The following is a 17,193-nucleotide window of genomic DNA, read 5'->3' as shown; positions in this document are numbered from 1 at the left end:
TGAGGCTGGCTGCCACCCATATTGGGCCTGAGGCAACTTATTGAAAGGCCCAGGGCCCCGTAGGCCTGTTGCCACCTGTCAGCTGCCCATAAGGCCCAGCTGTTGAAAGAGGGTCCTTAGAAGCATGTGTCTGGCTGGTTGACCTGGTGCTGAGAGTGCCCTCAGTGATACAACACTAGCTGGGTGGGATGGAGTTCAAGTGAGTCATGAGATGTGACCGGTGGTTTTCACAACTTTAATGCAGATTCAGATCTCATGCCTGTACATGGCCTGTTACCAGCTTGTACAGTGCCCCAAGGACACTGCAGCCAGCCTCCACCTCAGGCTCACAAATTCCTGAGAGCTGGTCCCGAGCGGTTGCGGTGCAGTTTTGGGATCTCTGTTCACCACCAAAATCTCCTCAGGTTGTTTCGGATTGTCCACTGTTGTAACAAACCTCCTCCATGGTTTGTTGGGGTGGGACCAGTCACCCAGGCTCCCAGAGTGCCCCTGGCAATGCAGCTGTAAGTAGACAGGACAGGGTTACAGGGGGTAAAGGGTGTGGTCAGTGGCTTCTACAAATTCAGTGTAGTCTCAGCTCTTGGACTGGTGCTGGGCCTACAACCACCCCAAAAAACAAAACAAAACAAAACAACAACACAGAAACCCAAATACACACACACAGGAACAACCAACAATCAAAGCAAACAAAAATACAGAAAACAACAAAACAAAACACAAAAAACAAAACCAAACAAACCAAAAAAACAGGGGGGAAAACGGGAAAAAAAAAGAAATTAAAAAAAGAAATAAAAGAAAAAAATGCTAAGTCCAGCCACCACCCATCTATGCCCTCCAGCAATCTCACCCGGCCATTGTGGGTTGTCCACTGCTGTAAAAAACCTTCTTCACAGCTTATGGAGGTAGGGCCGGCCACCAGGCTCCCAGAGTGGCTGTTGATAGCGCCTGTAAAGGACAGTCACCACATTTTCAGTCTATTCCTGAAAGCCAAGAGGACATTAACCCCTCGGCAGGGCTCTACGTACCTGTGTGGTACTCATGACATGAGTGGGGAACAAAGTCCCGGGACTCAGGTTCAGATAGAGTGAGTAACACAGCTTTATTTGGGAGCCAATGTCCCTCCAGAGGCCAATGCTCTGGTAAGCACAGAAGGTTACACAGAATAGAATAGGATTTAATAACGAACCAAGTCCCAGAGTCAATCAAACTGAAGAAGGTCCCTGGTCCGGGAGAGATGACTGGGCCCACGACGGGTATGAGGCAGCTGGTCTTGCAAGGAAGAGCTTCGGAGAGTCCTGGTATTGCGCCTTGCACCTCACAGAGGACTCTGTCAGATAGTGTCTGGCTCAGAGCCTCACGGAGGGTCTTAGCTGAAGTGCCCAGTGGACTACTCCTGGCATTGCTCTGGAGTTCTGCTTTTATCCTCTTTTCCTTGGACCTGTTTACCTCTTAGGTGACAACCAGAAGTTGTTTGGTAAATGTGTTTATCACTCAATTTTGTTATGCTCATGTTTCACACAAAAACATGTTTTTTACTTCACTCTTATCAGTCTCAAACATATGTGGCCATAGTTCTGTCCCTACTAGTAAACAACTGGTTTTGCAAACCTCAATCCACATATATAATACATTTTATATGCTCTATACAGTGCCCCTGGCAATGCAGCTCTAGAAGGGCAGGGCAGGCTTCCTGGATGCTATGGGGTATGATTGGTGGTTTCTACAAAGTCAGTGCAGTTTCTTCTCTAGCCTGCAAAAACTCGCTAAGAATACCATGGCCAGCCACTGTAAGGTGGGCTTCTCTTCTGTGAGCAGGTCGCCTTGGTCTCAGGGCACTGCTTCCGTGGTAGGATGTGGAGGGTGAAAGAGTTCTGAGCTTCTGAAATCCCAGTGCTGCCCCTGCAGCCTGATGCTGAGCCTGTGTGTCTCAGTGGTTCTGGTTGCCCTGCAAGGATCCTCCCAGACAGGTGGGAGCAGGGTGGGCTGTGAGAGGCGGCTAGTGCATTTGTGGCTCTGACCACCCCAGATCATTTCTTTTATAGCCCGCTTCTAACACTGGAGGGCAGAGGGTCGGGGTAGAGGGATGAGCTCTGGGAGGGTGGGGGCGGAGGTGGCCAGGCTCCATGTCTTTATTTTCTGTTTCTATTTGGCAGTGAGGGCATAAACCACAGTTCTAACTCGAGGTCTCTGCCCCAAATGCTGGGTTCAGCAGTCATATGCTGATCCCTCAGGCCAAACTCTAGGCCACAGGGAATGCTCCTGAAGCCAGGATTCTTCCCTCTCCCGAGGCTGCAGCGAGCTCTGGTGTGCGTCCTGGGGCCCCATGACCCACGTCTCTGCACTTCCCCCTTCTCTCCTCCCCCACTCGCCTAATTTGCCCACCTTCAGCTGATTTGATTTGCAGGTCTCTCAGGCACTCCTCTGTGATAAGCAGGGAGTCCTTTGTTGAATTATAGCTGTTCAATTTGTTGTAACTTCCAGGGGAGATTTCAGGAAGCACTCCTCACACTGCCATTTCTATGTTGTCATCTCTGCCACCCTATCCTTTTGATTGGAACATGTAATCCATTTACATTTAAAGTGACTATTGATAGATATGTAGTTATTTCCATTTTATTAATGGTTTTCTGATTGTTTTTGTACTTCTTTTTTCTTTTGTCATTCTCTTGATCTCTTGTATGCTGATGGCTTTCCATAGTGTTATGGATTCCTTTCTCTTTGTTTCTCGTATATCTCTTATAGGTTTTTGGTTTATGGTTACCATATGCTTTATATATACCAAGCTATATTTATATCAGTCTATTCTAAGTTGATGGTCATTTAAGTTCAAACACATTCTCAAATCACTACAAATTTTACTCACCTCCTCCACCTTTATGTTTTTGTCATTCTTTTTACTTCTTTTGTGTGAATCCCTTAATTTATTGATGTAATTACAAATGTTCCTTCCTACTTTTTTCTTTTATCCTTTGTATTAAAAAACTCCCTACAAACAAAAGTTATGGACCACATGGTTTCACAGGTGAATTTTACCAAACATTCAAAGAAGAATTAACACTTATCCTTCTCAAACTATTCCAAAAAATTCAAGAGGGTGAAAGGTTCTTAAGCTCATTTTACAAGGCCAGCATTACCCTAATTCCAAAGCCTCACAGACATTACAAAAAAAAGAAAATTATGGGCTAATATCCCTGATGAACATAGATGCAAAAATCCTCAACAAAATATTGGTAAATCAAATTCAGCAATACATTAAAAAAGATCATACACCATGATCAAGTGAGATTTATTCTTGGGATGCAAGGTTGGTTCAATAGTTGCAAATCAGTTAAGGTGAGATACACCACATAAACAAAATGAAGGATAAAAATCATGTGCTTCTATGAATAGATAAAGAAAAAGTGTTTGACAAACTCCAGTATCCATTTATGCTAAACTCTCAGCAAAGTGGGAATAGAGGGAACATACCTCAACATAATAAAGTCCATATGTGACAAACCCACAGCTAACACCATACTCAATGGGGGAAAGCTAAAAGCATTTTCCTTAAGATCAGGAACAAGACAAGGATGTCCACTTTCACCACTTTTATTCAACATAGTATTGATAGTCCTAGGCATAGCAATCAGACAAGAAAAAGAAATAAAAGGCATCCAAATTGGAAAGGAAGAAGGAAAACTGTCATTATTTGCAGATGACCTGATACTATATAGAGAACCCTAAAGATTCAACCAAAAAAACTATTAGAACTGATCAATGAATTCAGTAAAGTAGCAGGATACAAAATTAATATCCAGAAATCATTACATTTTTATACACCAATAACAATCTATCAAAAGAGAAAGTAAGGAAATAAAGGACCTAGAAGGTATTATGCTAAGTGGAATAAGTCAGACTTAGAAAGACAAATAAGTCAGACTTAGAAAGACATATGGTCTCAATTATTTGTGGAATCTAAAGAACAAAATCAATGAACAAACAAAACAGAAACAGGCTCATAGATACAGAGAACAAACTGATGATTACTAGATAGGAGGGGAGTTGGAGGCTGGGTGAGAAAGGTGTAGGGATTAAGAAGTACAAATTAGTAGTTACAGAATAGTCATGGGGATGTAAAGTACAGTATGGGGAATATAGTCAATAATATTGTAAAAACTATGTATAGTGTCAGATGGGTACCAGACTTATCGGGGGGATCACCTCATACATTACATAAATGTCTAACTCCTATGTTGTACACCTGAAACTAATATAAAATAATATTAAATAACAACTATAATTAAAAAACAGTTACAGGAATATAAAGTACAGCATAAGGGATATAGTCAATAATATTGTAATTACTATGTACAGTGTCAGATGGGTAATAGACTTATTGGGGTTATCACTGTGAAGTATATAAATATCTAATCATTATGTTGTTTTGTACACATGAAACAACAAAAAAAGAATGACAACAATCCCATTTATAATTGCATCAAAAAATACTTAGAAATAAATTTAATGAGGGAGATAAAAGATCTGTACTCAGAAAATTATAAGATATTGAAGAAAGAAATTTAAGAAGGTACAAATAAATGTAAACATATACCGTGCTTATGGATAAGGAGAATTGATATTGTTAAAATGTGCACACTACCCCAAGTGACCTACAGATTCAATTCAATCCCTATCAAAATAGAACTAGAACAAATAATCTTAAAATTTATATGGAGCTACTGAAGATTCTGAATAGCCAACTCAATCTTGAGAAAGAAGAACAAAATTGGAGGTATCATGCTCCCTGATATCAAACTATACTACAAGGCCATAGTAATTTAAACATGGTACTGGCAAGAAAACAGACTCATAGATCAATGGAACAGAATAGAAAGCCCAGAAATAAACCCACGCCTATGTGGTCATTTAATCTATGACAAAGGAGGCAAGAATGTACAATGGGGTGAAGACAGTCTCTTTCCTAAGTTATGTCTGGAAAACTGAACAGACACATGCAAAAATAAGAAACTTAACCTCTTTATTACACCATATACAAGAATAAACTCGAAATGGATTAAAGAGTTAAATGTAACACCTGAAACCATACAACTCCTAGAAGGAAACATAGGCAATGTTTTTTTTTTAATGATTTTGTCCAGTTTTATACTTGTTTATTGGGAAAGGATTTGCTGACATCTTTATTCCACCCCAGCCAGAAGTCCCATGTGTAGATTTATTTCTAAATTATTATTTTGTACTATCTGTTTACTGTTTTCTTTTAAATATTTTCCTGCCTTTCTCCATTTCCAAAAGGCTAATTGTTTGTATTACTATTTTACTCTCTACTCTTTTGTAAGTTAAATGTCCAATTTTTAATCTTGTCTCTTAAATTTTTAACATGCACACCTGAACATACTCATTTCCCAAAGGAATAAAAGGACCCTGCTCTATATATTTATAAGTATAAATATATATAATCTTATGTTTTATGTGTTATGTTTTAATATGTTATTGTTTTCCAGAATTTGAATTCCATCTTGCTGTTTTTATACAACCAAGATTAGTCATTTTACAGTTATTTTATACAGAACACGCTTATTTGGCTATGCACATGTTAATCCAATTCCGTTACTCCTTGTATTATACTTCTTTCAGTAAGGTTTACTTTCCTTATTTCAAAAAATAGCCTACAACTCTTAAACAACCAATAGATCAAAGGAGAAATCACAAATTAAATTTAAAAATATTCTGAGATGAATGAAAACACATCACCAAAACTTATGGAATTCAGTGAAAGTGGTACTCAGTGAAATTTATAGTTGTAAAAGCTTACATTTAAAAAAAAAAGTCTACCTCAAATAAATAACTTCACTTTCTGACTTAAGGAACTGTAAAAAGAAGAGCAAAGTAAACCCAAGCTGGCAGGAAGAAGGAAATAATATATTAGAGCAAAAAGAAATACAGAATGAAAAACAGTAGAGCCAATGAAACATTGTTAGTTATTTGAAAAGAACAGAATAAACAAACCTTTAGCTAGACTGACTATAAAAAAATGACAAGGTACAAATAACTAAAAACTAAAATCAGAAATGAAACAGGGAACAACCAACCTTACAGAAATAAAAAGGATTACAAGAAAATGCTACAAATAATTCTGACAACAAATTAGATAATTTACATGAAGTGAAAACATTCCTAGACACACTCAAATTACCAAATTTGACTCAAGAAAAAATTAAAATTATGAATAGATTTATAACAAGTAAAAATGTTGAGTCAGTATTCAGAAACCTTCCAACCAAGAAAAGTCCAGGAGCAGATGGCTCTCCTAGTGAATACTAACAAACATTCAAAAAAAAATTAACACCAGTTTTTCTCAAATGCTCCCAAAACTAGGAGAGGAGGGAGCACCCAACATTATACTGACACCAAAGCCAGACAAAGAAACCAAAAGAAAAAAAATCACAGACCACTATCCCTCATGAATACAGATGCAAAAATCCTGAACAAAATACCAGCAAACTGAATCTAACAGCATACTAAAAGGATTACACACAACAAAGTGAGATTTATCCATGGATAAAACGGAGGTTCAACATACACAAATTAATAATATACCACATTAAAGGAATGAAGGAAAAAAACCCACATGATCATCTCAAATGATGCATAAAAAGTATTTCACAGGATCGAACATCCTCTCATGATTTAAAAAAAAAAAAAAAAAAAAAAAACTTAGAAAACTAGGAATAGAGAAGTACTTCCTCAACAAGATTAAATGCATTTGTGGAAAACCCACAGCTAACATCATACTCAGTGGAGAAAGACTGAAAGATAAAATGCCCAATTTCACCACTGGTATTCCATATTGTAGCAGATTCTAGACAGAGAAATGGGAGAGGGAGAGGGAGAGGGAGAGGGAGAGGGAGAGGGAGAGGGAGAGGGAGAGGGAGAGGGAGAGGGAGAGGGAGAGGGAGAGGGAGAGGGAGAGGGAGAGGGAGAGGGAGAGGGAGAGGGAGAGGGAGAGGGAGAGGGAGAGGGAGAGGGAGAGGGAGAGGGAGAGGGAGAGGGAGAGGGAGAGGGAGAGGGAGAGGGAGAGGGAGAGGGAGAGGGAGAGGGAGAGGGAGAGGGAGAGGGAGAGGGAGAGGGAGAGGGAGAGGGAGAGGGAGAGGGAGAGGGAGAGGGAGAGGGAGAGGGAGAGGGAGAGGGAGAGGGAGAGGGAGAGGGAGAGGGAGAGGGAGAGGGAGAGGGAGAGGGAGAGGGAGAGGGAGAGGAGAAAGGCTTCCCGATTGACAATGAAGAACTATCTCTCTTTGCAGATGATAGGATCCTACGTGTATAAAATCCCAGTGAATCATAAAACAAAAACTACAGACAATAATAAATTCAGCAAAATTGCAGAGTACAAGATTCACACACACAAAATCAGTTGTGCTTCTATACACCTTAATGAACAATTGAGAAAACAACTCCACGTCATCCAAAAGAAAAATTACTCATGAATAAATTTACCAAAGGAGGTGAAAGACTTGTATACTGAAAACTACAAAACATTGCTGAAAGGAATTTTAAAAGATGTAAATAAATGTAAAGACAGATCATATTCCTGGATTGGAAGACTTATTGTTAAGATGCCAACACTACCAAAAGTGATCTACATATTTAATGCAATCTTTATCAAAATTCCAAAGTTTTACAGAAATGAAAAATCAGCGATCCTCAAAATCATATGGAATTGGAAGGGGCCCTGAATAGCCAAAACAATCTTGAAAAAGAAAACCAAAGATGAAGTTCTCACACTTCCTGATCTCAAAATTTACTGCAAACCTACAATAATGAAAACAATGTGGTACTGGCATAAGGACAGACATATAGAGCAATGGAATAGAATTGGAAGTCCATAAATAAACCCGTACATCTATGGCCTACTGATTTTTGACAAGGGTGCCAAGTCCATTCACTTGGGAAAGAATAGTTTGTTTAACAAATGGTGGTTGGACAACTGTACGCATATGTTCACATGCACAAGAGTGAAGTTAACACCACATACAAAAACTTAAATGGATCAACAACCTAAATGTAAGAGTTATCATAAAACTCTAAGAAGAAAACATAGGGGTAAAGCTTCATAATTTTGGATTTGGCAGTGGATTCTTAATGTTTATGAAGTTATACAGCATGGATTCCTTGTGTCTGTCTTCTTCCCCTCACCCTACTGTTTTTGAGAGTCACCCATGTTGTTCATCTTGCTTTTCTGTCTTGTAGTGTTCCAATGTATAAACATAGCAAAGTTTCTCTATCCGTATTCCTAAAGGTGGACATCTGCATTGTCTCCAGTATTTAGGTCATATGACTATGTCTGCAATAAATATTGTGGTACAAGTCTTTTGGTGAACACACACGCTTGTTTATCTTGGGAATATACTTGGAAGTAGAACATGTTGACTATAGGGTGGGAGTAAATTTAATTTTATTAGAAACTGCCAAACAGCTTTATAATCTGGCTATGTATTTTATATCCCCATTGGCAATGTATGAGACCACTACCGTGTTTCCCCAAAAATAAGACATAGCCAGACCATCAGCTCTAATGCATCTTTTGGAACAAAAATCAATATAAGACTGATATTACATTACATTATATTATATTATTATCATATTATATTATATCATATTATATTATATTATATTATATTATATTATATTATATTATATTATACCCGGTCTTATATTATATTAAAATAAGACCGGATCTTATATTAATTTTTGCTCCAAAGGACGCATTAGAGCTGATGATCTGGCTAGGTCTTATTTTCGGGGAAACACGGTAGTTGCCCCGCATCCTGGCCAACACTTGATAGTGTTAGTCTTTTTTCAGTTTAGCTATGCTGACCATTGTGTAGTGATAGCTTCTTGACATTTTATGATTTATAGGAATTCAATATACATTCTGGATACATGTACTTTGATAGCTATGCAAATATTCTCTGCTAGACTGTGGCTTTTTAAAATTTCTTAATATGACTTTTAATTGGAAAAAAGCTTTTAATTTTGACAAAGTCCAATTTATCGTGTTCTTTCTTATATACATAAGGCCTTTTTTATCGTGTTTATGAAGATTTGCCTCTTGTAAGGTCATCTACTTGATCCAACACCATTCAGCAAGAAGACCTCCTTTCCCCACTGAATTGTATTAGCACCTTTGTCAAATAGTGTGTGTGTGTGTGTGTGTGTGTGTGTGTGTGTGTGTGTGTGTCTACTTCTGAGCTTTCTGTTCCGGGGTCTCTGTGTTGCCGCAGTCCTGCAGCTATATAATGAGCCTGGTGGTGCACGGTCTCCACAGCTGTGTCTCTTCCTTAGGATCATCACTGGCATTTGGGGTCCTTTACTTTTCCATACGAATTTTAGAATCAGCTCCCCAGTTTTTACAATAAACCTGCCAAGATTTTGAATGACTCACTGTTTTCCATGGCTCTTGGCACTATTCTCTAAGACATCTTTCTTGGCTAGTTCTTAAAAGAGCCTTGAAAAATACCGCATTGAGTAACTTTCCCAGCCTCTCCTGAGGGCCCAGAGACCTCTCGACATTTTGAGCATCTCGTTACCTGTTAGCCCAGACAGGCAACACTTTTATACGTCTGTAAGTGACTTCCTGAGCTTCCCAAGCCACACCACCCCCCAGTTCTTTTTGACATCTTCGTCTCTATATCCGGTCGCTGTCTCTCTGGGCATAGGGTGCTATGGGACTGCCTCTTTAGGATTTCTAGAGTCACTTTTGTCCAGCAGGGAACATCTACTAGGCACTATCTTAATTCTTTCAAGGTTTCAACAGAGGCACTGACAGCCACGCTCTTGATTGAGACCAAGCAATTTCATTTCCAATCCAGAGGACGCAGCCTCTCACTCACACAGATCAGCAAACTACATCCCATGGGCCAAGTCCCACCCAGTGCTTTCTGTGTTGCTGGCAAGCTTCCAATGGTTTTCACATTTTTAAACAGTTGACAGAAAACCAAAAGAAGAAGATTTCATGAAACCTGAAAATTATTTAAACCTCGAAGTTCCATGTCCATAAATACAGTTTAATTTGAACACAAGCATACCCATCCATGTGCATATTGTCTGGGGATGTTTTGCTCCCATGGCAGAGTTGAATACCTGCTACTAGATGGTCCAGCCTGAACAGCCTGGTCCCATACAGGAAGTTTGCTGACCCCTTCTTTATTATGCTCCCTCTAGCCTCTGCTCAAGAATTGGCAGAGCTCAGAATAGTTCATCTTTTTTGTAGTACCTTATACTCAGCCAGAAGCAACCACTTGACTTTCATAATTCTGCCTGGAAATTATCTTGCCAAATTTCTCGAGTTCATTGAGTACATTTTTTATCTTCCAAATTACCACTGGCAACAGTTTTGCCACTTCATACCACAGGTTTCCATTTTCCCAACCTCCTTGATCCATTTCCTTTTTGTTTTTCTAGATTATATTATAGGAACCTTTTTTTTGTCCAACAGGTCCCAAAACCAATGCCACATTTTTGTTATTTTTATGGAAACCACCAATTTCTAGGTACCGATATCTATCGTTTATCTATTGCCACAATAACACTGCATTACAACAGACTATATGGTGGTAGGCGTTCATCAAGCTCACGTGGTTGTGAGCGGCCTGTGATAGACTGAGCTGGAGCACTGGACCCTGATCCATGCATCTTCCACTGCCCAGTGGCTTGCTGGGCCATGTCCAAAGGCAGTGGTGGAGAGACACAGTGCTTTTCCAAGCCTCTACTTGCAACAAGTCTGCTCAAATCCATCCCACTGACAAAGCATGTCATATGGCATAATTCAGATCTAAAGAGTGGGAAAATGCATCACACCTCCCGATGGCAGTGTCTACAGAGACACGTGGCAAAGGGCTTAGATGCAGGAAACCATAGAGAACTGGATCCATGAATGCAGTTCATGTCCTCTAAATTTGTCATTTACTACTTAACAGATGATGTAAACACTTGACATAGTATAACTCCCTTTCCCCCTTCAACTCCTTATGCTATTGTTTTCTATTTTACTTCTGCACATTATATTGGTATTACTGTTGCTTTAAACCTTCAATCCTCGAACATAGTTTTCCGTAGTCTCATTTTTAACTACATCCAAGAAACTATCAACCCAAAGCCCAAATTCAGGTCACCATGAAACCAGGACCACTCATGTCCCAGGACCAACACTCGTCCCCCAGTTTAATCTTACAACTATCTGCACTCCAGTGTCTGCGGAGGGGTGTGTGTGGTGGGTGGGAGGATGCACACCCGCTGTTTCTGCAGGCCCAGATCATACCCCCCTCCAAGGGGCTCTCATTCCAGGATCCCTTCCCTGAAGTGATCCAGCCCTCTCTCCCTCCTCAGACATCAGCATCATTCCACAAGCCTGTGCTTTGTCTCTTTCTTAGGCCCTTAGGGGCACAAAGTGGGATTCATCCTAATTCTTGGTTCAAAAAATTCTCCACTGGTTCACGTATGGTCTTCTTTTGAGTTTGTTAGTAATAATTTGATGCATTGCCATGTACACAGCTCTCAAACAGGGAGATTGGATAGTAATATTAGTTTGTGTTCACTTCATGGTCCTGTCCCATGGACCGTTTGAGAGAACTTCTCACCACAATTTTTTCCTTTTTTTTTTATTGTGTTAAAATACACACAACATAAAATTTACCATCTTAACCATTTTAAATGTCCACTTCAGTGGTATTGAGCACATTCACATCATTGTGCAGCCGTCACCACCAACAATCACTAAAATTCTTTTTATCTTGTAAAATCTGAAACTCTATACCTACTAAATTATAAATCCCCATTTTGCCCTCCTGCCAACCCCTGGCAACCACCTACTATTACACTTTCTGCATCTATGATTTTGACTGAGTACCTCATATAAGTGGAATCATACAGTATTTGTCCTTCTGTGACTGGCTTATTGCACTTAGCACAAGGTTCTCAAGGCTCATCCTTGTTGTGGCATACCTGCCTTCCTTTTGAATAACAGTCCATCGTATGTGTATGCCCTACTTTGGTAATCCATTCACTGGTCAGTGAACACTTGGTTTGCTTCCATCTTTTAGCCATTATGAATAATGCTTCTATGAACATGGGTGTACAAATATCTCTTCAAGACCCTGCTTTCAAATCTTTTGGGTAGATACCCAGAAAAGGAATTGCTGGGTCAAAGGTAATTCTGTTTTTAATTTTTTGAGGAACCTCCATTTTCCACAGTGGCTGGACCCTTTTACATTCCCACCAACAGTGCACAAGGATTTCAATTTCTCCACATCCTCGCCAACACTTGTTCTTTTCTGCTTTTTTGATAGTAACCATCCTAATGGGTGTGAGGTGCTATCTCATAGTATTAATTTCCTTTTCCCTAATGATTGGTGGTGTTGAGCATATTTTCACGTGCTTATTGGCCATTAATATGTCTTCTTTGGAAAAATGTCTATTCATGTTCTTTGCCCATTTCTAAATCAGATTGGTTGTTTTGTTGTTGAATTTTAGGAGTTCTCCATATATTTGGGGTATTAATCCCTCATCAGGTATATTATTTGCAAAGATTTCTTCCCATTTTTTGGGTTGCCTTTTTCCTTTAGTAAATAGTGTCTTTTCATATACAACATTTAAAATTGTTTGTGAAGTCCAATTTGCCGATTTTTCTTTTGTTGCCTGTGCTTTTGGTGTCATAATCAGGAAATCAGTGCCAAGAGCAATGCTGTGAAGCTTTTGTCCTATCTATCTTTTAAAATCCATAGAGCCTTAATTTGTGGCCTAACATGGTCTAGCCTAGAAAATGCCCCATGTGCACTTGACATAACATGTATGCTGTTGTTGGGTGCTCTGTATACTAGCTTTCCTGTTATACTAGCTGGTTTATAAAAATGTTTGAGTCCTCTATATCTTTATTTATCTTCTGTCTAGTTGTTCTTTCATTATTGAGAGTGGGATATTGAAGTCTCCAACTATTATTATAGAACTTTCTATTTCTCCCTTCAATTTTGTGGGGTTTTGCTTTATATATTTTAATGTTGTGTCATTAGGTGAGTAAATGTTTATAAATGTTCTATCTTCTTGCCCTCATGGCAGCAGACCTCTGTGTCTGCAGTAGACCAGGCAGACCGCTGGTGTTACCGGTTCTTGGGACCAGAGGCTTTTCAGGGACATCGGCCTTGTTTCTGCCCTTCCTGCAGAGTAATGCATCTGTGCCAGGCCCTGGGGGCAGGAATATACTGTGCCCACCCCCACACACTGATGGAAGGCTTCTGCTCTATGCAAGAAGGAAAGCAGACTGTTGTCTGGGTCTCCAGTGGCAGCTGGCCACCTCCTGAACATCTGCACTGAGGGGCCTTCTCTCTGGTCCTTTCCCTGCCCCCAATATTCCTCCTGAGCTCCCAGTGGAGACCTGAGGAAAGACCTACCCATGAGTGCCAACCTCCCTCTTCTGGTTTCCCATTATCCGGACCTGACATGCTGCCAGCATTGAAGAACTCATTGATGTTACAGTTGACTTCTTCCCACCCATCTCTGTGCTGTACCTCTTCCTTTGTGCCCTGTCAAAGGTGAGACAGCTTGTGCCAGATCATCACTGTGGTCCTCTGCATGGTTTTGTGTGCCCTTGGTGTCCATGTGAGCATGACAGGGATATTTCCCCCCATCTCTACACTGTCTTTCCCAATGTCTTGGGTATCCCATAAGACTCTCCATTGTTGATTGGTTGGAACTCACCTCCCAGCACCATATGTGCTCTTTGCACAGTGAAGTCCAACCTGGCCACTCTCTGCCCTCCCTGTGGAATTGTACCTTCTGCAGTCCTGGCTTAGGGTCCATCAGTCCCCAGTGTGCCTGCCCTCTGGGGCTCTTTCTCTCTGGAGCACTCTCCCTTTAGCATGCGCCTTACAGATTCCAGCTGTCGGTGCTCCTCCTTGCACTACACAGCCTGGAAAGTGCCCCAGGCAGGAGGTAAGGCCCTCATAGACCTGGCCTGTCCCTTTTTCTCAGGGACCATAGCCTTGCTCTGCCTCATGTCCAATGGGAAAATTATTGCTTCCTATATGGATATGTTTACTCCTTATTTATGGAGGGAGTGCCAGTCCATTCCCATTGCCTCACTGTGGCCACAGTGAAAGGCCGCAGGCAGATTTTTAGCTGGCTTGGTAGTTTCAGAGTCATTTCCTAACTGTATGTGATGGGGCAGCCCCTTTCAGCACTGCACTCTGAGTCCGTGGCCTCGTGCACATGTTCTTTGTCTCTGTGTGTGCTGTCTAAGTCTTCTGTGCCTCTTTTCCTGCTATCGCCTTGCCAATGCAGCCAGCAGCAAGCACAGGCACTGCTGACATTCTTCTTTACTTCTCTTCCCCTCAAGGTACCCATGCGTCAGCTCTAAAACAAATTCCCCAAATACAGCCCCGCTTCCACCCTGGTCAGAAGGTCTTCAGCCTATAAGAATGGCTCCTTACGGTCAAGCTGGTGTGGAGCCTTGAGACCCACTCACACATTGGTCAGGAAAACTCAAGGTTTCTGGGACCCATGACTATATCCTGTGGCATAGAGAGGACATAGGGGTGACATCCTACAAACCTCGGAGGTTCCTTGCTTGTACACACCTTGTCAGCCCAGAGTCAGCCAGGCACTGAGCTGTTAGAGCTGTGTGCACTCAAGCTGCAACAGTGGGAAGGAAATTGGCTCCAATGGGTCCTGGCTCTTCTGTCTCTCTTAGAAAGTTTCATGTGATGTTTATATTCATACTTCACTGACCAAAGCCTGACTCCTGGTGCAGAGGAGGGGGCCAGCAGAGGGCAGGAGTAAAAGAAGCCGCTGGGTGAACCCACTGAGCCGTGGGGTTGGGCTGGGTGTATCCTGGGGACAGGCTTGGGAGGACCTCTCATGGGGCCTGCACTTCTTTCCAATAGGCTCCTCAAACCATCTGCAGGAGGCACAGCTGCCTCTGATCCCATTGCGTCTGTGTCAGCAGCTATATGGATACACATCGTATCTTCTGCCAGACATGATGTGTGCCGGGGACCTCAGGAATGTGAAGACTGCGTGTGAGGTGTGTTCCACCATGTGGACGGGGACCAAGTCTGGGACTTTCATGTGTTCATCTGCTTTGAGCACCTGGGAGCACTTCTACTGAGTGGGTGGGTGGTCCCACAAGGCCTGGCCCCTGAGGGGCTTGGGAGTACATTACCATAGGCTGGGGAGGGGGGGCAGGGAGAGACCTCAGGGAGGCTTATATGCAGACAGGACACAGGCCCCAGTCAGTGCCCAATGCCACATGGACCTCAGAACTGGCCAGAGCAGCAGCCCAGGGCTCTGTGCCTGCTTGGGGGCCTTGCCTGCTGACTATTGCCCTGAGGCACTGGCAAGGTGGGGCTGTGGAGTGCAGGGGCTCTGGGACCAGCCCTGCAGGGTGAGTGCTGGGCCACCCTTGTGCAGGAGGCAGCAGCGGACCCCAGTCTCCCGGTTCACAGGCAACTCCTCTTTTCTTCCAGGGTGACTCTGGGGGCCCACTCGTCTGTGAATTCAACCGTGTCTGGGTACAAATTGGAATAGTGAGCTGGGGCCGTGGTTGTGAGTTCCCTATGTATCCTGCAGTTTATGCCCGAGTCTCCTATTTCTCAACATGGATCCGTTATCACATAGAACACACACCCCCACCTCCTCAGCCTGTCCCTGCCCTCTCCTCCTCTCTGGGGGCCACCGTCCTTGTGACCATGCTGGCTGTCCTGCCAATGCTGTGAGGAAGCCCCAGCTTACTTATACTGTATGCCTCTGTCCCTGCTAAGCCCCTCAGGTCTCTGGGTACCTGAGTGAGGTGAGTGCCACCAGCTGGGCCAAAGCAGTGTCAGGAAGGGGCTGAGACAGGGCCACACCCAGGGAGGCAGAGCCAGTCTCACCACAGAGGGGTAGAGTGCCCAGGGAGAGCAGGTGCCCTGGCTGAGTGCTCTGGCACCTTAGATTGGTTAAGATATTAAAAATTTACAAAGCGAGCATCCTGGAAGTCCTGAGTCCATCTTTCCACCCAGAATGCAGATTCCTTTCCGCCCGGAATGCAGGTTCCTTCATGCACACAGAGTGACCTTGTCAAAATGACAAGACACCAGGGTGAGAGGAGAAGTTCAAACCAAACACGGCACCTCTAGAAAGGACGGCCACACAAACACATGTCTGGGTCTAGAGTTCAGGCCTGAGGAAAAGGTGCTGTTTTAAATACTTAGAACTATCAATATCACAGTTATTAAGTACTTAAAATTCCAATTCAAAAACTGGAAACATGAATTGAGAATAGATACATGGAAGGATCTAAAAAATAAAAAATAAAAGCAGAAATCAACAAGCCAAACACCAGAAAAACACTCGAATTAACATTTAAAAAATTTGGTTTAGAAAAAAAGAAATCACTAACCTAATCCAGATATAATATGAGACCAAAACTACACAAAACAAGAAATAACAAGGGGGAAATACCCATTAAACACAGAAAACTTGAGAAATCATACGAAATGTTTTAACTATGTAAATAAACTTAAATGAAATGTGTCACATTTTAGGGAAAACATAATTTACCAAAACTAACCCCAGTAGAGATAGACCAAATTCCATGGAAAAAAATGGAGAAATTTAAGAACTTCCCCCTCCCAGTAAAAGCCTTGGCTGAGATGGTTTCCTTGGGAACCACACCAAACCTTTCATTACAGGGTTATCCCAGTGCTGCCCACACTGTTCCAGACACGAACAGGGAGGAGGGTGTCCCGATGCTCCCTAGCAGCGCATGTATATGAGGACATGAATCTGATCTCACAGAAAGAGAAGATTGTGACAACCCAACTTATGAATTCAAAAACCCTAGTGAGAGACTAGCAAATAGAATCTAACTTAATTTTTTTAAACAGTACCTTGTGGGATTCATTACAGTAAGGCAAGGATGATTGAATATTAGGAAACCCATAGATGTAATTCACCATGTCTTTGCTTTGCTAAGGAGAATAATATTAATGAAAAGTCTTTTCACAAGTTCAAAACCCATTTCCAATTTTTAAAAAAAAGGGAGTCAATGGGTAATAAGATACACATACCTCAGTCTAAAAAGCTAGCCTTTCCTTAGTGGGTAACACTGAGTGCATTTCTGCTAAAATTCTGGTCACGGGAAGGCTGCTCCTTTATGTCCTGCTC

General features: G+C 41.8%; 1 protein-coding gene across 1 annotated transcript in view; it reads left to right on the top strand.

Moving 5' to 3' along the window:
- PRSS38 (serine protease 38) overlaps positions 1–15,949 on the top strand; it is a 38,314-nt gene extending 22,365 nt beyond the window's left edge. Inside the window, exons 5-6 of the mRNA XM_019755020.3 lie at positions 14,931–15,070; positions 15,513–15,949. Of these exons, the coding sequence (XP_019610579.1) occupies positions 14,931–15,070; positions 15,513–15,761 (389 nt within the window). The 3' untranslated portion in view covers positions 15,762–15,949. The remainder of the gene's footprint in view (positions 1–14,930; positions 15,071–15,512) is intronic.
- Positions 15,950–17,193: the final 1,244 nt, after the last annotated feature.

This window comes from Rhinolophus sinicus, chromosome 5, assembly GCF_057876585.1.
Source record: "Rhinolophus sinicus isolate RSI-liver-muscle chromosome 5, RSI-T2T, whole genome shotgun sequence".
NCBI lineage: Eukaryota > Metazoa > Chordata > Mammalia > Chiroptera > Rhinolophidae > Rhinolophus > Rhinolophus sinicus.
This window is presented reverse-complemented; position numbering and strand designations above follow the sequence as displayed.